Genomic DNA, 25,966 nt, shown 5'->3' on the forward strand with positions numbered 1-25,966 from the left:
ATCATTATTCATGTTTTTATGTACTGGACCTATCCAAATCCCAAGATTATTTTCATTTCAATTGGACTACCACAATTAGATTGTTGCTTTACTCAGGGAGAAAAGCATTAGTTTACATTCATCTACAATTACAACATTGTGCAGACTATAAGGTAAAGTTGGGAAGAACTTCAGTAAAAATGATAATCAAAGGCCCTTATTGTCATTTTGAAAAATTATTTAATTATTGCCTTTCCTTAATTATTACTATTTTTGAATGATTATCTTTGAGAGTAATCATTCACTCATTTAACTTACACTTTTATTTACTCTTGCTTTGAGTCTGGTAACACAAACAAAATTGCAAGATCAAAAAATTAAAAGGACATAGATGGAATGGGGTTCTATTTAATATCATAATGTTGGCAATTTAGCTAAGTACTGTTTTTTAAAAGGATCCCCACTACTTAACAGCATATTAGTAGGCCCTTGATGGTTAAACTCTGTCATAAAGTCAACCCTGGAAGGAAGCAGGGATAAAGCTTTTGAATGCCTACTGTGGGCCAGTATCTGTGCTAGTCTCCTCACATTCTATTTGATTTAGTACCTTTAGTCATCAGTAACAGTTATTATCATTTTATAGAGGAGGGAAAAAAGGTTCAGAAAGGGTAAGCAGTTTTTCTCAGAGTTGCATAGCTTCGGATAGCGTGTTTATCAAAGTTAGGATCTGAACCTGGGTTTGCTAGTCACTGACCAGGAAGCCCAAGTTGAATCTCCACCACCTAATTGCACAGAAGAAACATAAAAAATATTAAAGTACAATTAAAGTAACCCTTTGTGGAAATGTGTAATGCTACAACAGAAAATGCTAGAAATGTCTACCTTTCCATGTCATTTCCTACTCTTTTCCTTTCTCTTACTGGACTTCATCTGATTTCACCTTCTCACTGTTCTCCTTACCTGGAATGCTATTCCTTCATTATTTAATTCTCCTTCTTCTCATCCTTCAGATCTCAGTGTATTTTTTATTTTCAGGAAGGTGGAGATCTTTCCAGGAATTTTCAGATTCTTCTATTAAAAGTTTACTCGCACTCTACTTCTCTTTCATTGAACATATCGTAACTGCAATTATATAGTTACTCAACTGATCAGTTGTTCTAGTCACAGATAAAAAGCTCCATAAAGCAGGGACTATGTCTGTCTAATAGATCATAATTTTTGAGCACCTAGCACAATATTTGATACACAGTTCTGAATCTGAGAAGGATGCATAAATAGCTTATATAACTCTCCAGGTATCTTTTTTCAAATAGAATATTTGAAAATATCATTGTATGAATTATTTTTTCTAATGTCCCATAGCCTAGATTATGGAATACTGAGAAATATAGAATAATTAATTGGTCACAGAAAAACTAAATAAATGAGTGCATTTTTATTTATTTATTTTTTTTAATTTTTTTTTAATTTTTTATTTATTTATGATAGTCACAGAGAGATAGAGAGAGAGGCAGAGACACAGGCAGAGGGAGAAGCAGGCTCCATGCACCGGGAGCCCGACGTGGGATTCGATCCCGGGTCTCCAGGATCGCGCCCTGGGCCAAAGGCAGGCGCCAAACCGCTGCGCCACCCAGGGATCCCATGAGTGCATTTTTAGACAAGCTTTCTAAGTGATTCTGTACTTGCCAAGAGGCCTACTTTTTTTTAATGTATCGTTGCATGATTTTATTTATGGTACAGTTTAAAATATTTAATCTTTTTCTTAAAAAAGCAAAATAGTGGCAGAGCAGTAATCTACAAATTCAAGATGTGGAAATGTGGCTGTTATTTTTGACACTGATTATGACATATCACCATTAGAGAATTTTTGTGTGTAGAATTTTCTAAAGTAGTATTTTTAATTTTTCTTGAAGGAAAATCAGTTTTTTAATCCATGAAAAATTAATGTGCCATAGGAAATGTTTTACTTGGACATCTAATGAGCTATTAATTTCCAGTAAAACTGTGAAGATTAATAGGTTCACTCTGGGGAAAATAGTATTAAACTTGAAATAGAGATATTTAAGGCAACTTAATCTGTTCACTTGGGAGTTAAGTTTTTAAAATTCACTTTCTAAACATAATCTATTTCTGAAATATGTCCTTGAAGTTGAATTTATCTTAATACAAGAACTGTGTAAGTTACGTTGAGAAGTATTTGTTTTAAAGACTCACAATACTAATCTTTGGGCACAAGGGAAGGTTTATTATTTTGATGACATAGCCCAACTCTGTAGGATATTAATCATTAAAAAAAAATACTCTCTTATGTATTATCATGGTTCAGTTTTCTTCTCTTCACATTTATGTGTCAGGTATACTTTCTTCATTGTGTTGTAATTATGTGCATGCCTATCTACCAAACTGGAACATGGACTCCTCTGGAAAGGAAGACCTTTTATTCCTCTTTGTTGTTTCCAGTACCTTGCCTAGTGTCTTAACACATGGTCACTGTTCATTAAATTTTTGTGAGAGAATAAAAGGAAGGATTCTAGGAAGAGAATTTACTTCTAGTTAAGATCATTTTCAAAAAAATGTTTAATATGAGTCAATGGAGAAAGTATATTCCAGACCCTTCTAAACCATAAAATAAAGATTGTTTAATCAATGCAATCAAGTTTGTTATTGGGTTACCAAAAATGAATAGATAGATCAATTGATTAATCATTAGGTTTTTACTTACTAATATTTTTACTTTGTTTTGACATTTGTACCATATTGTCAGTTTTAGATCAAATGATGTTTCTTTGGAGAAATTTATTTTGTTGAACAAGAGTACCTTTTCCCTCTAGATAACAGACTTATTTTTGAAGGCCCCTATTAAATATTAATAACATGTCAGTATTAATAAGAACATCTGCTACCCAAAAAAACTATGAAATGAAATAATAAACATGTCATATTTTAACCATATCACAGTTGAATATTGTTCCAATGGTTCTTAAACTGCATGAATCAGAAAAACATGACAATGAACTTCATGGGTGAAACACTATTCTGTACTATTGAATGATTGTACGATTTTATTAGCACTGTTTTTACTAAAAGCACTACTTTATAGTGTAGTCTATAATGAGCTGGTCATATCATGGAAATGCCAAAACCTCTTTATGTATAACTGTGATTACCTTTGCATACTACTTTGGTGAAAAACTTTATAGTACTTAAACCAAAGTATACTTATTTCTGAATCATCCTAACAAAGATTTTGTTTATTTGCTTATCTGTCTTTACTTTTTGTGTTGGGATAACTTTAGATTTTAAGAGTTGCAAAAATTGTATGGAGAGTATGTAGTATCCCGCTTCTCCTTATGTTAACATCTTGTATAAGCATAGGACTATTATCAAACCTAAACCTTGTATTATAATATTTTTAAGTACACTATAGAATTTATTTGGGTTTTACTAGGTTTGCCACTAGTGAAACTTTTCTGATACAGAATCCTCTATTTAATTTTGTCATGGGTCTTCTAATGCGTGGCATTTACTTGCTTTTTTAAAATCTTGGCACTTTTGAAGAGGATTATTCATTTGTTTTGTGGAATATCCTTCAATTTGGGTTTTTCTGGTATTTTCTCATGATTAGATCGAGGCTACCACAGCCTAGAGGTGATATCCCTTCTCAGTGCATCCTATGACAGAAAATACGATGTCAATATCTATTACTAGTGAGGTTAACCTGGCTCACTCAAGTTAGGTTAGTGTTTGTCAGGTTTCTCCACTGGAAAATTACTGTTTTTCTTTAATAATGTAGTTTTAAATCATTTGAGTTTGGAAGACAGTTTGGGTAGTTGTTTTAAATCACTAAATAACCTAGTGAAGAAATTGGCTTCATGTTTTTATCTATCCAGTGCTCAGTATTTTCATTTATACAGTGGGGGATTAGGTAAGATCTTCTAGGAATCTTTCAGCTTTAATATTCTGTGGCTTAATCACTCTGAGGAGAACTGGAAACGAGTTAAGAGATGTCCCATACATATCATAGTTGTTTACATATTAGCTTCAAGTCCATCTTTGAATTTGATGTGGCTTTTGATATAAATACTTTTACTTCCTGCTTAACACAGGCATTATACATTGAAAACAACTTAAATTGAGACAGTTTATAAATTCCTAACTGAAAATCTACTATCTAGACATTTTATTACTTAGATATGAAGTTATTTATTAGTCTAAAAATTGTCAGTTTAAAACATCTACATTACCTAGCCTCAGAAACTGCAACATTAAAAGAATTTCAATTAGTGAAATACTGTCAGCTGATTTTCTTATCCTAATACAAACTGTAGTTTTCACTTTGATAAATTCCATTCAGTGATATCAAGTTTTATAAATAATAACAGATTATATAAATAATATAATTTTCATTAAGGGAGGTTTTGGTACTCTTTACTTTTTGAATGTCTTCTACCTACCTCTAAAGTAATAGTAAGGTTGTAACATTACCATTTATATAAATTGTTTCTTTGACAGTGATTTGGTACATTTGAGCTATAACCTTTCTTTAGAATATGAAAACTCAGCAAAAGAAATATAAAGCATATTTCCCCTCTCCCTCTTTCTCTCTGTTTTCTTTTTTTTTTAAATTTTTATCTTATTTTATTATATTTATTTATGATAGTCATACAGAGAGAAAGAGAGAGAGGCAGAGACACAGGCAGAGGGAGAAGCAGGCTCCATGCGCCAGGAGCCTGATGTGGGATTTGATCCCGGGTCTCCAGGATCGCGCCCTGGGCCGAAGACAGGCGCCAAACCGCTGCGCCACCCAAGGATCCCTTTCTCTCTGTTTTCAATGAAATGGCTAGAGATTATAATTTTTCTAATGGCACAGAAGTTAGTTTTGGTAAAAATTAACCTTAGGATCTTACTAAGCAAAAAGCAAAATTCTTTTAAATTATAAAGTGTCTTTTTAATCTGTGTTGCATTAAACCCCTCATTGTATTGTGAAGGATAAACAAAATGTTGTCATACCCAATAAAGGCACTTTTCTAGTGGCCAATTCCAGTATCATGGCTATTGCTTATGTTAATGAATAAATAAATATGCTATGTATAAGTATTTTCCAGCTTTTATAATAAACTCAATTATGGCTGAATAATTTCTGGTCATCGTAAACAATGCATGTATCTCTGAAAATTTTAATGAGCCAATCATTGATTTTTTTTTTTTAATCCAACTTGGAAATCTCTTGACAACTATACTTTGGTGATCATATATCTTGAATATCTCAAACAGTTTTAGGCATTATTTTTATCTCATTTTAATTTGGTAGAATTTTTTAAACCCCTGGGAACTTAAATCTGTATGTGTATATTTAGGCTAAAAAATAAAACAGCATAAATTTAGAAATGTCTCTTTTCCTTGAGTATTTATGGGGAAAGTTATATGTACTGTCATTAGCACATTTGGGATTTTTGAAATGTTACATTTAGTGAATGGTAGATGATTTACATAAAAATATTTTCTAAAGAACCTCTTTAAATTTATCTTAGTATAACAATAAACTTTAATATATATTGAACTTGTGAATGTACTACCTGGAAGGTAGAAAGATGGTAGAGTAGGAGGATCCTGAGCTCACCATGGATATACCAAGGAAACAACTACATATAATGCTACACACTATGAAAATAACCCGAAGGCTGGCAGAATAGACCTTCCATAGCTAAAGACTTTAAGAGAAGGCCACATTGAGAAGTGCTGGAGAGACAGAGACGTGGTCAGAACCCAAAAACCAGCAGTGTGCAACCCACAAATGAGAGGGGTATCACAGGCACAGAAGATTGAGGGGATCAAGCCTTATGTCAAGCACCCCCATTCCTGGGGACTTCCAGTGGGAAGACGAGCTCCCATAAGGTCTTGCTTTGATATCAACAGGACTTAGCTCTAGGAGAGCTAGAGGGCTATAAGAAACTTGAGTCTTAATACTTAAAAGGTCAGCATGCTATATCACTGAGCTCGAGAACCAGCATAAAAGTAGCAGTTTGAGAAGCACCTGGGTTACATATGAAGCTTTATTGACTAGAGGCAGGGATCTGCAGAAGCTTTCTCCAGGAATAGAATGATTGGTGGGCACCATTTACTTACCTCCCATCAGCCTAGCTGGTCAGAGTCTTGTAGGGAGCCAGTTCTGATGTCTACCTTGCTAGTACCATTTGCCCTACCCTAGCATTCCCCCTGTGGATCTGCCCTAGCCAGCCTGGCAGGTACTCCTCCAAAATGTCTTCCACCCATCACACCCAGCAGGCAACCTCATTTGGGACTCATCCTCCCTCAGAGCACCTGTTGCCCTGCTTCACCCGGCAGGCAGCCCTGTCCTGGACCAGCACCCAAACAGAGCAACTCCTGCCCTGGGGGAGGGGAGGACATAGCCCTACTCAGCAGCACACTCGTAGTTGCTTAGCTGGTTCTCTCAGCCAGCTGTGTGGCAAAGCCATGCCCATCAGTGCACCCACATAGTCATAGCTGTTCATTGCAGAAAGACAGTGTAATGGCAAGCCATGCTCACCAATGTATCCACAGTGGCTTCATCCGGTCTCTCATCCAGCCATGGTCAGGGGAAGCCTTACTTGTCAGTGTGCCCACAGTAGTTGCAGCTGGTCATTGCTGCCTTGTCAGAAGGCAAGTCCCACCCACCAGCATACCCACTTGTGCCCCAATCACAATAGAAGGGCATATGCAGCCCACACAGGGGACACCCCTGGAGCACCTAGCTTTAGTAACCAGAAGGAACTATGCTACTAGGCATCTCAGGATGCCTCTGACACAAGAACACTACTTTCAAGACCTGGAGATGAGGCTGACCTACCTAATAAATAGAAATAAACTCAGAGAGTCTGACAAAATGAGAGAGATGAATATTTTCCAAATGAAAGAACAAGACAAAAATCCCAGAGAAGAACTAAAACAAATAGAGATAAGTAAACTGCCTGATAGAGATCAAAGTAATAGTCATAAAGACATTCACCAGACTTGGGAGAGAAGTAGATGAACTCTCTGAGAACTTCAACAAAGAGAAAGAAATGTATATATATATTTAAACAACAGAGCTGAAGAATACAATACTGAAATGAAAAATGTACTAGAGGGAATCAGTAGCTGATCAGTGGATACAGAATAAATAATCTGGAAGACAGTATAGTGGAAAGCAACTAAGCTTTAAAAGAATTTTTAAAAAAGAGGATAGGTAGGGCAGCCTGGATGGCTCAGCAGTTTAGTACCACCTTCAGCCCAGGGTGTGATCCTAGAGACTCAGGATTGAGTCCCATGCCGGGCTCCCTGCTTGGAGCCTGCTTCTCCCTCTGCCTGTGTCTCTCATGAATAAATAAATAAAATCATTAAAAATGAATCAATAAATAAAAGAGGATAGGTTAAGTGATCTCTGGAACAACATCAAGCATACTAACATCACAGGGATCTCAGAACGTGAAGAGAGAAACATGGGAGCAGAAAACTTAATTGAAGATATAACTGAAAACTTCCCTAGCCAGGAGAAGAAAGCAGACATCCAGATCCAAGAAGTGTATAAATCCCCAAATAAGATGAACCCAAGGTGATTTACACCAAGACACATAATAATTAAAATGGCAAAAATTAAGAATAAAGAGAGAATCTTAAAGGGAACAAGAGAAAACATTTACATACAAGGTAAACTGCATTAGGGTATCAGCTGATTTTTCAGTAGTTACTTTGTAGGCCAGCAGGGAATAGCATGATTTATTTAAAGTTCTGAAAAGAAAAAACCTACAACCAAGAAAACTCTACTCAGAATGGTTATTGTTTAGAATTAAAGGACAGATAAAGAGTTTCCCAGACAGAAGTTAAAGGAGTTCATCAGCACTAAACCACCAGCCTTACAAGAAATGTCAAAGGGACTCCTTTAAGTGGAAAAGAAAAGGCCACAACTGGGAAAAAGATAATTAAGACAGGAAAAATGTTTACTGGTAAAAGCAAACATAGTCAAGGTAGTACATCTATCACTTATAAAGCTAATATGAAGGTTAACAGACAAAAGTAGTAAAATCAATGATACCTAAATTAGTCAATGAATAAATGAAATAAAAAGACATAAAATGTAACATTGTATACATAAAACTTGGAGAAGGGAGTAAAAAGATAGTGCTTTTTAAGAAAGTGTTTAAACTTAAGTGACCATCAGCTTATTATAAAATGCTATATACATAGTTATATATGTACATACATATATGTATGAACCATGTATAAACCTCATAGTAACCAAAAACCTATAACAGATACACAAAAAAGTAAAAATAAAGGAATCCAAGCATAACAATAAATAAAATAATCAAATTACAAGGGAAGAGAGCAAGAGAAGAAGAACCACAAAAACAACCAGAAAACAGTTAACAAAATGGTAATAAGTACATACCTATTAGTTATTACTTTAAATGTAAATGGACTTAGGGCTTCAGTCAAAAGCCAGAGGGTGACTGAATACATTTAAAAAACCCTAAATTCATCTATATACTAGCTACAGACTCCCTCCAGGCCTGAAAACACCTACAGATTGAAAGTGAAGGGATGGAGGGGTGCCTGGGCGGCTCAGTCCGTTAAGTTTCTGACTTCAGCTGAGGTCATGACCTCAGGGTCCTGGGATCAAGCCCCACATTGGGAACCCTGCTCAGTAGGAAGGCTGCTTCTCCCTCTCCCCCTCTGCCCTTACCCCTGCTCATGTTCTCTCCACTCTCTCTCTCAAATGAATAAATAAAACCTTAAAAAAAAAAAAAGTGAAGGGATGGAATAAGAGAGCATGGAAGTGAGGACAAAAAAGCTGAAGTAACAATATTTACATCAGACAAAATAGACATTAAAACAAAGGCTGTAACTAGAGACAATAGTATTACAGAAGATAAAGAGATTAATCCAGCAAGAAGATATAATAATTGGAAATACCTATGTACTCACAAAGGAATACCTGAATATATAAAGCAAATATTAATAAGCATAAAGGGAGAAATTGACAGTTTTTGACAATTTTAATATTCGACTTACACCAATGGATAGATCATCCAGACAGAAAATCAGTAAGGAAACCATGGCTTTGAATGATAGATTAGACCAGTGGACTTAAATGATATATACAGAACATTCCATCCAAAAGAGGAATATACATTATTTTTAAGTGCATATGGGACATTCTCAAAGATAGATCACGTTAGGCCACAAAACAAGTCTCACTAAATTCAAGAAGATTTAAATCATATCAAACATCTTTTCCAACTACAACAGTCTAAATAAAATAATCAAGCCTAAGAAAAGAACTGGAAGAAACAAACATGTAGAGTCTAAGCAACATGCTGCTAAACAGTTAATGGGTCAATTAAGAAATCAAAGAGGAAATAAAAAATAACCTAGAGACAAATAACAAAGGAAACAATGGTTTAAAATACTTGGGGTGCAGTAAAAGCGGTTCTAAGAGGTACACTGAGTGATAGGGGCTTCCCTCAAGAAACGAAAAATTTCAAACAAAGTTAGTAAACCTAACTTTACACCATAAGGAACTAGAAAAAGAAGAACAAATAAGCCCAAATTTAGTAGAAGGAAGGAAATAAAAGATTAGAGCAGAAATAAATGAGAGACTGAAAACAGTATCAAAGATCAATGAAACTAAGGGCTGATTCTTTGAAAAGATAACAAAAATTGATAAACCTTTAGCCAGACTCATCAAGAAAAGAGAGGACTCAAATAAAACCAGAAATGAAAGAAAAGTATACTGCAACCAACTCCATAGAAATACAAATGATTACAAAAGACTCCCATGAAAAATTATATGCCAATAAATTAGACAAACTAGAAGAAATGGATAAATCCTTGCAAACATAGTCTTTCAAGACTGGATCAGAAAGAAATAGAAAACCTGCACAGACTGATTACTAGTAATAGAATTGAATTGGTAATCCAAAAACTCCCAAAAAACAAAAGTGCAGGACCAGATGGCTTTATAAGTGAATTCTGCCAAGTATTTAAAGAATAATTACCCATTACTCTCAAATTATTCCAAAAATCAGAAGAGAAAGGAATGCTTTCAGATTCATTTTACAATGCCAGCATTATATTCATACTAAAATCAGACGAAGACACTACAAAAAAGAAAATCACAGACCAATATCCCTGATGGATATAGATAAAAAATACACTGAAAGGATCATTTACCTCTATTAAATGGGATTCATTTCAGGGATGCAAGGATGGTTCAATCAACCAACATTCTATACGACATAACAAAATTAAGGATAAAAATCACATGATCATCTCAATAGATGCAGAAAAAGTATCTGACAAAATTCAACATCCATTCATGTTAAAAATTCAACAAACTGGATATAAAGGGAACAAATCTCAACATTATAAAGGCCATATATGACAGATCCACAGCTAATATTAATACTCAATGGTGAAAAGCTGAAATATTTTCCTCTAAGATGAGGAATAAGACAAGGATGTCTACTCTTAGCACTTTTATTCAAGATTGTACTGGAAGTCCTAGCCACAGGTGTATGATGAGAAAAAATAAAATAAAAGGTATCCATTAAAAGGCACTCATATTTGCAGATGACCTGATATTATATGTAGAAAATCTTAAAGACTCCAGCAAAAAACTATTAGAACTAATAAATGAGTTTAGTAAAGTTGTAGAATATAAAGTCAATATGCAGAAATCTATTGTTTTTTCATAAATTAATAATGAATTAACAGAAAGATTAAGAAAACAGTCCTATTTATAATTGTGTTAAACACAGTAAAATACCTAGGAATAAATTCAACCAAGAAGGTGAAAGACCTGTATTTTGAAAACTAAAACATACTGTTGAAAGAAATTGAAGATGATACAAATAAATAGAAAGATATATCATGGTCATCAGTTGGAAATTAATAATATTAAAATGTCCATCCTACCCAGAGCAACTTAGAGATTCAATCCCTATCAAAATAACAATAAGATTTTTCAAAGAATTAGAACAAATAATACTAAAATCTGTATGAGACCACAAAAGGCTTAAAATAGCCAAAGCAATCATGAGAAAGAACAAAGGTGGAGGTATCACAATCCCAGATTTAAAACTATACTACAAAGCTATACTAAAACAGTATGGTATTGGCACAGAAACAGACACATAGATCAATGAAACCAAAGACAGCTCAAAAATAAACCCATGATTATATGGTCAGTCTTCAACAAAAGAAGAAAGAATATGCAATGAGAAAGAGAGATGAATGATATTGAGGAGACTGGACACCTACGTGGAAAATAATGAAACTGGACCACTTTCTTACATTATATACAAGAATAAACTCAAAATGGATTAAAGACCTAAATGTGAGACCTGAAACTATAAAAATTCTAAAAGAGAGCACAGGCAGTAATTTCTTTGACAGTAGCTCTAGGAACATTTTTCTAGTATGTCTCCTAAGGCAAGGATAATAAAGCAAAATTAAACTGTTGTGACTGCATCAAAATAAAAATATTCTGCAAAGCAAAGGAAACAACAAAGACAATCTACTGAATGGGAGAAGATATTTGCAAATGATAAGGGATATATATATTTCTCTCTCCCCTAAAACCCAATACTAAAAACTAAACAAAACAAAATACAGGTAAGAAATGAGCAGAGGACCTGAATAGACATTTTATCAAAGAAGATACACAGATAGCCAATAGATATATTAAAAGATGCTCAACATCACTGATCATCAGGGAAATGCACATCAAAACCACAAAGAGATACCACCTACTATCACAATGACAAGAAATAACAAGAGTCAGCAAGGATGTGGAGAAAAAGGAAACCTTGTACACTGTTGGTGGGAATATAAATTGGCACAGCCACTATGGAAAACAGCATGGAGTTTCCTCCAAAAGTTAAAAATAGAAAAAACATACAGCTCAGTAATTCTACTTCTGGGTATTTACCCAAAGAAAAGAACAATAGTAATTCAAAAAGATACAAATACCCCTATGTTTATTGCAGCATTGTTGACAATAGCCAAGATATTGAAGCAACCTACGTGTCCATGGATAGCTGAATGGATAAAGAAGTTGTGGTAATACACACAATGGAATATTACCCTACCATGAAAAAGGAATGAAGTTTTGTCCCTTGTAATAACATGGAGGGACCTAGAAGTTATTACACTAAGTCAAAGAAAGATAAATACCATAAGATTTTACTTTTTGTGGAAACTAAAAACAACAAATGAACACACACAAACAAAACGGAAACAGACTCCTAAATAGAACAAACTGATAATTGCCAGAGGAGAGGGTGTGGAGGAATGGCAAAACAGGTTAAGGGGACAAAGAGGTACAGAGTTTCAGTTATAAAGTAAGTCATGAGGATGAAAAGTACAGAATAGGGAATGTAGTCAATATTTTAGTAACTTTATATGGTGACAAATGGTAGCTATACTTATTGTGGTGAGCACTGGATAATGAATATAATTGTCAAATCACTATGTTATACACCTAAAACTAATATACTGTGTCAACTATGCTTCAGCTAAAATAAGTAAATAAAAACAATGTACATGGAAAATATACATGGAAAAAAACATGGAAAAATATATGCTATCCTCATTTAAATATATTTATGTTGGCTCATTATAGAATTTGGGGTGTTTTTGTTTTGCTTTTATTTTTTTCTGTAATCATTGCTGACTACATACCAGTTTGCCAACCTAAATTCTTTAAACAAAGTAATATCTTCTAAAGCAAAAATGGGGGCAGCTGGGTGGCTCAGTTGTTTGAGCACCAACTCTAGATTTCAGCTCCAGTTATGATCTCAAGGTCCTTGGATTGAGCCCCACATCAGGCTCCATGCTCAGTGGGGAGTCTGCCTTAGATTCTTTCTTTCTCTCTCTGCCCCCTCCCCCATTCATGTGCTCGCTCTCTCTCAATATAGATAAATGTCTTTATAAATAAAGGAAAAACGTTATAAATGAGGGTGAGTTATCAAGGGCTTCTAATATAGAATCTAGCATACATTTCTATGCTTATTTCCCAAAATTAGACTTCTACTAGAGAAGGAGAATTTTTTTTTTTCAAGGCCATAAACTCCACATATAGAGAATGGTGGTATTCTTAGCCCTAGAAGGTTTATATCTTAAACATATCTGAAGTACCCAAAAATTCACACTATGGAAGTTATGCTTTTTTTCTCATGTATATGGGAAGATATAAGGATATGAGCCCATAGAATTGGGTTTATGCTCATTAAGAGTCTACTATAGCTCACACTTAACATTGCCATTCATTTCCTTTCTTTTACCCTACCTATTTTGCCAAACTCTCACCTTCCACTCCCTGATCTTCATTTCTTTTACTATAATTATACCCTCTCTAGATAGTTATGCCAGTCTTAGGGCCTTTCTTTCTAGAGAGAGTCCCAAATTATATGTGGGAAATCCAATGTTTTATTTTTGACTTCCCCATTTTCCATGCTTCCAAAAGCCACCACCAAGTAAAAAGTGGCTAGAGGAACTAACGACTTAGAAAAGCAAACCTACTCCACTAGGTCTGCTCCAAAATCACAAATTGGAGGTAAGTGCCTAACAAATGAAATAGAATTGTTCATATATTCTTATACATGAAATTAGATATTCGTGACCACCCTTTTATCTATCTTACTTGCTATTAAAATAAGGGATATGATTTTGTAATGTTAAATAAAGGGAAATTTCCTTGATGATTTCTTGTTTGAATCACTAGAGAAAAAAAGGTAGAAATTTACAAAATAACTCCACTCTGTGAATGACATAAGTGTTTGAGCTAGGTTTACTAAGAATCCCCAAGTTACTTTAATTTTATAATATAGCCTGCACTTTCTAATTAAATATGCAACTTCTGTCATAAGAAAAAAACCATCTTATGCTTTTTACAGTATATTTAATTAAGCATTTCTTGTAAGTTCATTTCAGTATCTATCATGGCCCACTAAAGTTGGAATTCAGTTGTAAAATGGTAGATTAATTGCCTTTTGTATTAAATGAAATAAGAATCTCAAATATGCAAAGTCAGGAAATTTAATTGTGGTCTTCAATTGCTTATTCAATGCATTGGAAAACTGAATGCAGAAGTACAGAAAAAAGAGCCAAAGGTTGTTAAATGTAGCACATCACACACATCTTGCACTTTACTTAATGATCCAAGTGTTTATTACTATGAAGTAAATGCACCATTTAAAGAATTATGGTGGAATTGTAAAACATTAAAATCTCTAATTAATTTTAGTCTGAGGCATGCAGCGTGCCCATTTTGCCTAAAACATTTTCATTATCATCAGTATTTTTCCAGTTATTAAGATAAATTTTTTCCTCATTGTGCAGCAGTGGCATATTTTCTGTATTAAAAGCACAATCTTAAATGCTGTTGAGAATTATATCTGGAATATGCTTTAATAAGTGAATAAAACAAAGCAGTTTTGACCACAGATTGGAACAGTATTTTTTGGTTTTTGATACTTATTCTATAGCTAACATAGCAGGTTAGGTGTACATATTTTTTTCCAGAAGCTATATACATATATACATACATGCATATATACAAACATAAATATATATATATATATATACACTAACATTTTTAAAAAGACCATTGTTAAAGCATACAGATAATTTTGACTATTGAATTGAATCTAACTATAACAACTCTTCTCTAATTGGCCAAAGGGATATTTAAAATGTAAAGATTATATACAAAAATAAAAATACATTAAGTTGGGATGCCTGGGTGGCTCAGCAGTTGAGCATCTACCTTTGGCTCAGGGCGTGATCCCGGGATCCGGGATGGAGTCCCACTTCAGGCTTCTCCCTCTGCCTATGTCTCTGCCTCTCTCTCTGTGTTGCTCATAAATGAATAAATAAAATCTTTTTTAAAAATACATTAAGTTAATGCTTGCTGCACCTTCTCGCTTCATCTTACTGTTGTACTACCATGTATCTGTCTGCTATGAATAGCAAATTCAGTTAAGTAAAAACAACTGAAACCATTCTCTTTGTAAACACTGACCTCCATTATACTTACTTCTGGAAATAGTTCAAATGGCCAGATTATAAAGGCATTTATTGAAAGAAAGCTTATGTTCTGTGTAAGAGTAATGCATACTCAGTAAGAAAACACATGAAAGCACAAAGGAATAAAAATTAAGAGCATCAACATTATTAACATTAGAGATACGTACAAAAGGAATTTTAAGTAGAACAATGGAAAGCAAACTCAAAAGCTGTATATTTTCAGTGTAGGCAGCTATAATGGATGGCTTAAATTTTTTTCCACAAAATCCCTGCATGTACATGATACTTATTTTGAATTTAGGAAAACCTTCATTAAGTTGCCCTTTTTATTTTGAAATAACTGTAGACTTAGAGAAAAACTGCAGAAATAGCACAAATAATTCCCATTTGTCCTGTATCCAGCTTGCTGTAGCTACCAGCTTCTATAACCAAAGTAGGTTACTAAAATCAGGAAATTAACATCAAAAAAATACTATTAGCTACCGCATAGACCATATTTAATTTTGTCAGTTTTCCCACAAATATCCTTTTTATGGTCGAGGAGCCCACCACTGCCTTTAGTCATCATGTTCCTTTAGTTTTCTCCCATCTGTGACAGTTCAAGCTTTGTATTGTCTTTTGTGACCTGGACAGTTTTGAAGCCTACTGTTCAATTATTTTATAGAGTTTTTATCTGATGTTTTCTCATGATTAGATTGAGGTTATACACTTTTAGGAAGGATACCACAGACCAGAGTTGTGTTCTTTTTTGTGCATCACAGCAAATGGGTGAGTGTTAATATGTATAACTGATGATGTTAATCTTGATCACTTGGATATGGTGGTATTTGACAGGTATCTGCTCTATAGAGGTACTCAAAGTCTTTAAAGATATAGAGAATCAGGAGCGACTGGGTAGCTTAGTCAATTAAGTGTCTGCCTTCAGCTCAGGTCATGATCCCAGGGTTCTGGGGATCATGCTTCTCCCTCTGCCTGCTATTCCCTCTGCTTGTGCTCTGTGTCAAATAGAAAAATTAAAAAAAAAAAAAAAGAATCAATGGGATAAGTTGTCTCTGTACTTTAAAAGAAATCATTTACACTTTGGTAAAAACAAAGTCATCTGTACACAGACTAATTTGAGTCAAAATATTACCTGAACGGTAGAAATCCCAGCTGCTAAAATAATTGCCCTTTATTTGGAGTTGGTTACCTCCTAAGAGAAAGGGAAAGCAGGATGGACAGGTTGGATTAATTGGCATCAATTCTTAGAACTCTTATGGGAACTAAAGCAATTTTGTAATAAGGAAAATTGACGGCACCTCTGTTCCAATTGATGTTGGAAGCCTGAATAGTATTTTACCCAAAATCTTGCAAGTTTTATTCAGTGGTAAGATGGATTTAGTTTAGATAAGAATGGCAGTGTTTTTATGGATTTCTCTGTTAGAATAACTCTCTTTCAGTCTTGTGTTGCCACCTGGAATATTAGACCATTATCACATGGTCTGTGTATGCCTAGAAATTACTGTTCTCCTTACAACAACAATGCTGTAGTGTAAAAACAAGAAGGCTAAAGAACCACCTTAGTTACTGTTGTTAACTTCTTACATGAGTGGGTATTCTTGAAATTCCACAGGTAACTAGTAGCTTTGCTGTGTTGTTACAAACAACATGTTTTCTGGAGTATGAATTAGCAAGCTTCAAAGTTAAGAGGTAAACCTGTCTACACTTTCCAGTGGCCCCAAAGGGTACATTTTCTTGCTCACTGCTCAGAACACTTCATGAAACAAATGTCAAAATTGTCAGGACTGTCACTAAGAAAATGATCCGTGTAGCAAGGGTCTTCTTTCACTGGGAAACAAACAGATGTCGTATCTCAGCAAAGAGTAACAAAAACCTGCCATTTATCAGAAGAAATTTTTGCCTGCCCTTAATATCTAATAGTGAAGAAATACTTTGATAAAAAGCTTCCTTTCTTTGCAGTTTTATTCATTATGCAATCATTTGTCAATGATATTTGGTTTGCTGCCTGAGCTATTTTAATGATTTTATTAATCTTAATTGCTTATAAAGTTCTTATACAAATTGACCTGTAATACTGGAAACACAAATCAGTACTTCCAAAAAAAAAAACAAAACAAAACAAAACAAAACAAAAAAAAAACAACAAACAAAGCAACCTCTAAAATCCTTTCTGGAGCTTTATTGTGTCTAATCCTAATGTTTTTATTTATAATAATAAAATCTGTTAATCTGTTACTGTTATTTTCATTATTTTGATGGTGTTCTACTATAGCAGTTACAGTGTGTTATACTCCAGCAGTTAGGGTTAAATGCCTTTTCCTCCCCTTCATAATCCTCTTCATCCAAATCACGATTATTCTTTTACAAAGGAAAAAAGAGGCTGGATCTTGTTATCTATGGAAATAGTCTAAAGGCATAAAAAGATAGGATATTATAAGACATGTCCTCAGCGTAAAGAAAAATGTGGAACAGTTCTTCACCTGTCCTGAACAGGAGACAATGTTACAAGAGACATGCATTTATAAACTACAGTTGACCCTTGAATAATGCAGGGGGGCTTCAGGGTGTCAACAACATGCATGTGACTTTTCACTCACCCCAAATTTAACTAACATAGCCTACCATTGACCAGAAGCCTTAGTGATAACATAAAGAGTTGATTAATACATACTTTGTTAAGTAAGCTAGAAATACTGAGAAAATCAGAAGGAAGAGAAAATACATTTTCAGTACTGTATTTATTGAAAAAAAAATCTATATAGTTCAAAACTGTGTTGTTCAAAGGTCAATTATTACAGAAACAATTCAACAAGAAGGCTGGCATAAGAATTTTAGTTAAATATGAAAGTGTATAGATACTTCCTAATCCTCAGGGTTATTAGCCTTTACATTTCCATTTTGACTTAGAGCATTATTGAAGGTTGCTAGGGAAAGCAAGATAACCAAGCTTATTAAACCAGTACATCATGTCAATGTGGGAACTTAGACTGTGCACATAAAAAAGGTTCCATTCCTGTCTTATAAATCAAAGGATATGAGCTTGATAGTGGCTATTTTTGGCTAATGTTGCTTCAAACATTTTTGCTTATTTTTGTTTTCAGTACTGTTCTAGTAAGTCTATTGGTTAAGAAGAATGCTTTTCCAAGTTACTTATTAGTTTAGGCAGACTTCTCTTTTATTCATTTTTTACTCCACTGTTACACATAATTCAGAAAACATTTATTGTATTCCAACTATATACTAAGTATGCCCTGTTGATGGTAAGAATATAAAAAAACAAAGCCCTGCCTTGAGGAATATATAACTAAATTCAGTGCTACCTAACAGAAAATGTCTTGCCCTTTACCTGCTGATTTAACTCTTCCTGTCAATGTCTTACTCGAAGAAGACAGTGGAAAGTACAGAGCAAGATTGGCTTTTTATTAGGATCTAAGCAAAATGTAATAATCTCTAGAAACTCATGTCCACGAGTGGAAGCTACCTGTTCAAGAGTGAGTCGAACATAATAATATCTCTGTTCAGTAAAGAGAAATTGGAAAAAAATTAAACATACAGTGCCTATTATGCTTAGAAAAATATATTACATTGCCAAAATGACATTCAAAACCCCATCTCTTGTATGCCACATATTTATAAATGGTTCCAGTTGGATAATAATATTGATAATTTCTCCACTTCTCTGGTGTTGACAAAGTCTAAATCACAGATGCTGGCGAGCTTCGAGAGAGTCTGTGTATAAAGGAAGCATTCTCCACCTTAATGTTTATAGGCAAGGATGTGGTTTTTCATGGGAAACAAATATATGTGCCTTGATTTGCATTTACTTGATAATGTCAATTTACTAAAGCAGAGCTCAACAATTATTTACTTGAATTTGGTTTTATATGATTCAGAGATAGAGGGTGATGTATTTGATGATACTGGTATTACTGTTGTCTAGAGATACTTAAGAAATTTCCCTTCATGCTTTAATTAATTCAATAGAAGAGACGGTGCTTTTTGCCTTCAGTTAATAAAAATGAAAGATCTTGATAAATATTAGAAATATTAGGAAAACAAGACTGCTTTATACTTTGTATTGTTGAAGAAATATAGATGATGAAATGGGTTACAAATTGTAAGATGAAATATTTTTCCATATTCTTCATTATGCTTTGGAGGTCATCATTTAATATTGAACACAAGATACACTTCATTCCTATGGAGACTGACATTATGAAGTCACTTCATTTATTCACACCATTTATTCACCATTTATTTCACAGGAATCTGCTGTGAATTATGAAGCCACCACTTAGAATCGAAACTGTAGAAGATTGTAAGCGTTCGATAGCCTGACATGCCCATGTTTCCTATTTTAGAGCTGACTGATCTTCAGATAACATATGGTGGTACAAGTAATTGGAAAATTGGCAGACCTGTCAAGAAAGTATGCTAGATGAGACAAAAACACTATGCTGGAGCACATAAAGTGTCTCAGAAGTTAAATTTATTTTTATCAAACAGTGAAGTAAAAATATACCTGATTCACCTCCTTCAAAAGGACACTTTTTGTGGGCAGGGGTTTTCAAAAGTAATTTTTTGGTCATTAATTAAGTTGCCTTTAAAAACGTTTAGCAAATTTTAGTGAATATGTAGTATAAGAGAACATCCACTGTAAATATTTGAATGTTACATAATTTTACCATTTTGTTTCTAGCCTTTTTTCTAGGATTACCAGAATCACCATAGTTAAATCTTCAGAGAAACAGAATGAAAAATGTATTTGTATAGCTGATAAAATGCCTAAAGTTTATATTTTAATGTTTTCTAAAATTTATTTCACAGGAAGATGAAAATGAAGCTGAAAGAAAAAATATATCTCAGGAGCTCAGCATGGAACAGAAAAATACAAAGAAATAAAGGATTTTCTGTAGCGTTTTGAAAAGTTTGCAACTTATGTAGTAGCAGATAAAATTTCTAATTGTAAAATGTTAAATTGTAAAATCTAATTTGCAAAATGTTCTCAATAAAGTCGTTGAAAATGAAATAGGAACTTGCATTTAGAATTTGTATGTTTTCTAAAGCATTTCTCTTATCTCTAACCTATCTGTAAGTATGAATACATCTGGATGACCTAAACAAATTTCCAACAGTCATTTTTCCCCTTAGTAGTCTCTGTTGTCTTCTTCAAGCACTTTAACAGAATCCTAACTATTAGTATAAGGAAAAACCAACATAGTTCAAACATGAACAGAGAACACTTGATGCGAAAACACTTAAGACCAAACAGTGCCCCACAAGATGAAATACCATTTTGTGATTTCATCAGCTTATGTATGACTTACTACTCTGGGATTGCAGGTCAAGGCTAAAAAGAAATAATTTAGCATTCTCTGCAGCAGGAGTACCATGACTTCTAATTCATAAAATACTAAGGACCTACTATTTACTGTGCCCTACACACTTATCCTGGACTTTTCAAGAACAGTTTTCCCATCTTTATTTCTTTGGCTTAGAAATGTTCTAAAATTCCTTTGATTCCTGTCTTTATCAGAGAGTTCTCATAACAAGACATTTTGCTTCCCCAGATTCTACTTCTTTAGCTACCATTTGCCAACTACAGCAGGAGCAACAAATCTACTTGCTATTTGCAGAGCCAAATGTTTTTGGCAGATGTCTTTGTTTGATTATTTAAGGCAGAGTTTCTTAAAATGAGAAGCAGAACTTTGGAGGGCTTGTAAGAGAATGTCAGCATACAACTTCTTCCCTATGAGAAATGAAATCTGTGTACTTGCCCTGGAGCCATAGTTTTATCACATGCATCTGACAAGCTCAATAAAGGTATGACAGTGGGACATGCTGACAGTTATGATACAGTGAACCGAAATGGGAGAAACTACAAGTAGGCAAGATAGAAAATTCATTGATATATAGCCTCAACTAATGTAACTGTGGATATCAGGAAAACAGCCATATCCCACATACTGAACTCCTTGGATGAATTTTGGAACAAAGACTTTGAGACAAATACCTGAGAAAGGCAGGCTGGAGTCTAAAGACAATCTTTACAATAAGCAAAAATAAATAAAATTTGACATTTTCCCTCATTTTTTTGTTTTTGAGTTACATCAGTCTATTTCAAAATACCCATATTCACCTAGATTGGAATTACATTAATGTAACTTTTTAAAATATTTTATTTATTTATTCATGAAAGACACAGAGAGGCAGAGACACAGGCAGAGCGAGAAGCAGGCTCCATGCAGGGAGCCTGACATGGGACTCGATCCCGGGTCTTCAGGATCACACCCTGGGCTGAAGGTGACACTAAACCGCTGAGCCACCCAGGCTGCCCCATTAATGTAATTTTTGAAAAGCAGCAGTAATACGTTATTCACATCAGAGGCAGTACTTATTTATTATGTTGCAGGTACTGTGCTAAATGCTTACTGTACATTATGCCACTAATCATCCCTGATAACATATAAGATGGTCACTATTACTCTTCCCATTTTCCAATGATCAATCTGAGGTTTAGATGGGAAATAAGCTAAGTTTATGTAGCTTGTAACTGGCATAGCAAGACATCAAACCCAAACAGTCTCACCCCAGAATTAATACCACATTTAATTATTGTGGAAATAACCAATTACTACCATCCCTTTTTCAATCCTCCCCAAAATGTACAGTCTTCCTTGTTAGCACTTCATCACTTCTTTAGTTATGTCTATTCCCCAACTTCTTAGCCATGCTTAATATTATTTTGAAGACTCTGACTTAAGTGAAATAAGTGAAATAATTATAACTACCATTCCACCTGCTTCACTACAGGAGAATCCTACTTTATCTTTTTTACACCAAGTTACAATGAAACAAGTATAACAAAACTTTTTGGCCATTTTTTTTTTCCAGTAAACTGTATTCAATTGTTAGTGCACTGCCATCTCACCTCTTATTACTTTCGTTCCTAAAATAAGTTGTTGAATAGTATGAGAGGCATAGTGACACGCAGCCACCTGACCTTTTATTTTATTTTTAAATAAAGATTTTATTCATTCATGAGAGACATGCATAGAGAGACAGAGGTAGAGACACAGGCAGAGGGAGAAGCAGGCTCCGTGCAGGGAGCCTGACGAGGGACTCGATCTTGGGTCTGTAGATCCTGTAGGATCAGGCCCTGGGCTAAACCGCTGAGCCACCCAGGCATTTTAAATATTTATATTTACAGGATAGCTTTAATCATTTAAAACCGTACTTTTCCTTTTTAAAATAAAAAAATATATATACCCCTGTTTTAGGACAGGGAGTGATAAAGTAGAATCACTGTAAATTTCCTTTAGGGATAATTTGCCATATGAACTTCTCAAAATTTTAGGATCCACACATTCATACTATCACTACATACATATAAATCCTGCTTTTTTTTTTTAAAGATTTATTTATTCATGAGACAGAGAGAGAGAAAGCAGAGAAATAGGCAAAGGGAGAAGCAGGCTCCTCACAAGGGAGCCCAATGCAGGACTCAATCTCAGGACTCCAGGATCGTGCCTTGAGCCAAAGGGAGCCTCAACCACTGAGCCACCCAGGTGTCTCCATATAGATCCTGTTGTCATCCTATAAGGCTGCCCACCTTATGTAACTGATTAGGTTGATTATTTAATATGCAGATTGTATTAATAATATGCAGATTATGCATATTTTGTTTAAGGTTTCATAAAGTATTACATATTATAGTAGCTCAGGCTGCCATAACAAAATACCCCAGTCTGGGCAGATTAAACATCAGAAATTTATCCTTTCATAATTTGGGAGGCTAGAAGTTCCAGGTTTTCATTTCTGTTGAAGGCTCTTCCTGGCTTGCAGAAGATGGCCTCACTGCCTCCTCACATGGGCTCTTGGTGCATCAGGAGCAAGAAAACAGGCAAGCTCTCTGGTTTCTTATAAGGACACTAATCCTGTCGTCAGGATTCTAGCCTTATGACCTCAGTAACCTTAATTATTTCCTTACTCCAAATACAGCCATCCTGGGGAGGTAGGGCTTCAGGATATAAATATAGGCGGTTGGGGGGGACACACCCAGTCCATAACCCATTGTTTAAGGAAGTCCCAGTGCCTCTGTTAATAACTACTCTAGTTGTTAAAAAGCACAGGAGCAAACTCCCAATGAAATGTCTGTGACAGAGTGGATTATATAAAAACTACTATGCCACCTCCACACGAGAATTCTGCTTTATGTTTTGTACACTGAGTTATGATGGAACAAAATATTAGAAATGTTAATAACTGGAACATGATCTAAAACTGATTTCTAAAGAAGACAAACCATTGCACAATTGTACGTACCTGTTTTATCTCTGTACATCCCCATTCCTTAGCTTGTTTCCTAGCCCATGGAAGGTGTAACACTGCCACTGTAGGTCAGCCTGTGATTGACAATACAGACTACGTAAAGGACAAAATTCCTTTGTACCTCATCGTGCCTGTATAACCTCCACCCACTCGACTGAATTGTTCTTTCTTCATGTTAGTGTTTGGACTCTATTTCTTCATATCTTTAGAAAACTTAAAACAACTTTACTCAGTACTTTTCTCTATCATACTTAACAACCAGCAGTTTTTAAAAAATTGTGTTCAGAATTCTACTCTTTCCTCAGGTCTATGAAGTAAACAGCAGAAGCTGGAAGAGGTGTTAGGCTGTTCTCAAATGGAAACTGCTGAGCACTAAGATCTTAAATTCATTCAATAGAACTTTACTGGAACTTTCTACCTGCTGTGCACTATTACCAGAAATTTAATAACAAACTCCCTCTGCTGTCACTGTCTTGAAATTCTCAATACTTTTTAAATATGGGGCCCCACAGTTTTACTGTGCCCTGGGCCAAAGTACATACCAGGTACTACTAACACATATTGCTTTTACTCTTTAAATCAATTGTATTGGAGTATAGTTTACATACAATATCATACACACATTCTAAATGTACATATTGCATGAATCAGTAGGGTTTTTTTTCCTTTTTATTGCTGAGCACTTTTTCATCATATGAATATACCACAATCTGTATATCCATTTGAACAGATATTATATAAAAGGAGATATTCAAATGGACAAGAAGTATCTGAAAATATGTTCAACATCAATTAGTTATCAGGAACATGCACATTAAAATCACAATTACCACTGTATACACACTAAAATATCTGTAATTATGTTGTCCAATACAGCAACCACTAGCCACATGTGGCTTGCATGAAAGAAGAATAAAGTGTCTCATTAATTTTATTCTGATTATGCTGAAATGAAAATAAATTTAAATAGATCTGGCTAAAGAAAGTATACTATTAAAATAAATCTCCGCTGTTTCCAACGTTTTAATGTAGTTGTCCATGTATTTTCCATTGTATTTCTATGGACAGTCCTGGGCTATAATTTAAAGTTTGATGATGAAATGCTGGTGCAGTTATGAAGCAAATAGAACTTATATAGAGGACTCAACTAACCTATGTTCAGACTCATGCCCCATAGAACTTCTGAAATATTAAACGTGTTGTAAGTTGCTAGTTTTGTGGCAATTGTTATGCAGTAATAGGAAACAAATGAGATACTGCATAAGCAGTTGGGGATAGGCTGCTACTGTTGGCAAGTCTGGCATTCAACAGTGGTAACCGGATCTCCTTTTGGGAGTAAATAGTAATGTGATGGAGTCCATACACAGCTGGATCCCTTTAGGATGGGCATTTTATTCATGAGCCTATTGAGAATGTGATGCAGCCATGGAAAGAGGCTGGAAGACAGCTAAAGAAATTGTCATCTTGTACACCTGATTCTTAGTACAAGTGTAAAATGGTACACTTTGAAGAGAGTTCAATTTTTGCATGAAGTCAAACATACACTTAATACGTGACCCCATACCTCCACTATAGATTTTTACATAAGAGAAATGAAAATATATGCTTACACAAGTATTTGTTTACATGAATTACATATAGTTACATACATGAATTACATTTGTTCCAAGGACATTTTAAACAACCTTATAATATTCATAATTAGCTAAAAGCTGGAGACATTTTTTTTCTTTTTAAGTAAAAGTTGAATTTTATAATGGTTATTCTCTTCAGAAACTATTTTTCACCCTAAGCTGTAGGGTATTGGAAAATTTGACATATTGTGCAGATTTGTAACAACAACAATATAAAGGACAAGAGTAATCACTACCTACAAAAAGATCCTGAATTTAAAAAGAAATTAAACAGCATAAAAATTTTCAAAAAAAATCAGCTTTTGAAAAACAGTGTAATGCCTTATTTGAAAGCATTTCATGTAGTTAAAACTTTTTAATGACACCTTGTTCCGTTTTAATGATTTGGTTTGAATGACCTTTGCAGTTGAAAGTACATTTATATACAACCTAAATTTTTAAGTCATAACTATATCTTCTGGATAAATTCTGTCCCTTGCCATAAGATTAGGGAGCTTAAATGAGGGAGGGAAGTAAGATGTGCACCCAGTTGCTCAACTTGAAGCGTATATGAACTACTTTTAGTTTCTATAAACTTTAAGTATCTATGAACTTCAAGTTTTACTTCCCCACATCCCTAACAGTATATGCTCTTTCCAGGGTGTGACATTCTGATGATCCAGATGAAATGAGGTGAGTCTAGGTAGTTTTGCTTCTCTAACATTTTTTGGAAAATGATAATTACATTCTTATTGCTCACTTTGTTTTGTATATTCTTTCTGTAAATCACTAATGACTTTCCTTTAAGCTTAAACCATTAGAGACATCTGACATATCTGTACTCTCTTATATCTGTTAAAATCTGTCTTGTTTTTCCCAGATAGAACAATTGCTATTTAAGTTAAATGTATACAAAAACAAAACAGTTTCTTATAAATGCATCTCTCACATGACTATCTAAGATTTATTACAAA

The 25,966-nt window shown here is 34.3% G+C and overlaps 1 protein-coding gene across 3 annotated transcripts in view; it reads left to right on the forward strand.

Moving 5' to 3' along the window:
• PHF14 (PHD finger protein 14) overlaps window positions 1-25,682 on the forward strand; it is a 236,322-nt gene extending 210,640 nt beyond the window's left edge. For 2 of the 3 annotated variants that reach the window (XM_041728062.1, XM_041728063.1), the window contains one exon: window positions 19,876-20,077. In XM_041728062.1, the coding sequence (XP_041583996.1) occupies window positions 19,876-19,950 (75 nt within the window). In that variant the 3' untranslated portion in view covers window positions 19,951-20,077. Of the gene's footprint in view, window positions 1-19,875; window positions 20,078-25,652 lie in introns of those variants that run through there. The other variant, XM_041728065.1, reaches the window with a different exon arrangement.
• Window positions 25,683-25,966: the final 284 nt, after the last annotated feature.

The sequence above is a fragment of the Vulpes lagopus genome, chromosome 13, assembly GCF_018345385.1.
Source record: "Vulpes lagopus strain Blue_001 chromosome 13, ASM1834538v1, whole genome shotgun sequence".
Taxonomy (NCBI): Eukaryota; Metazoa; Chordata; class Mammalia; order Carnivora; family Canidae; genus Vulpes; species Vulpes lagopus.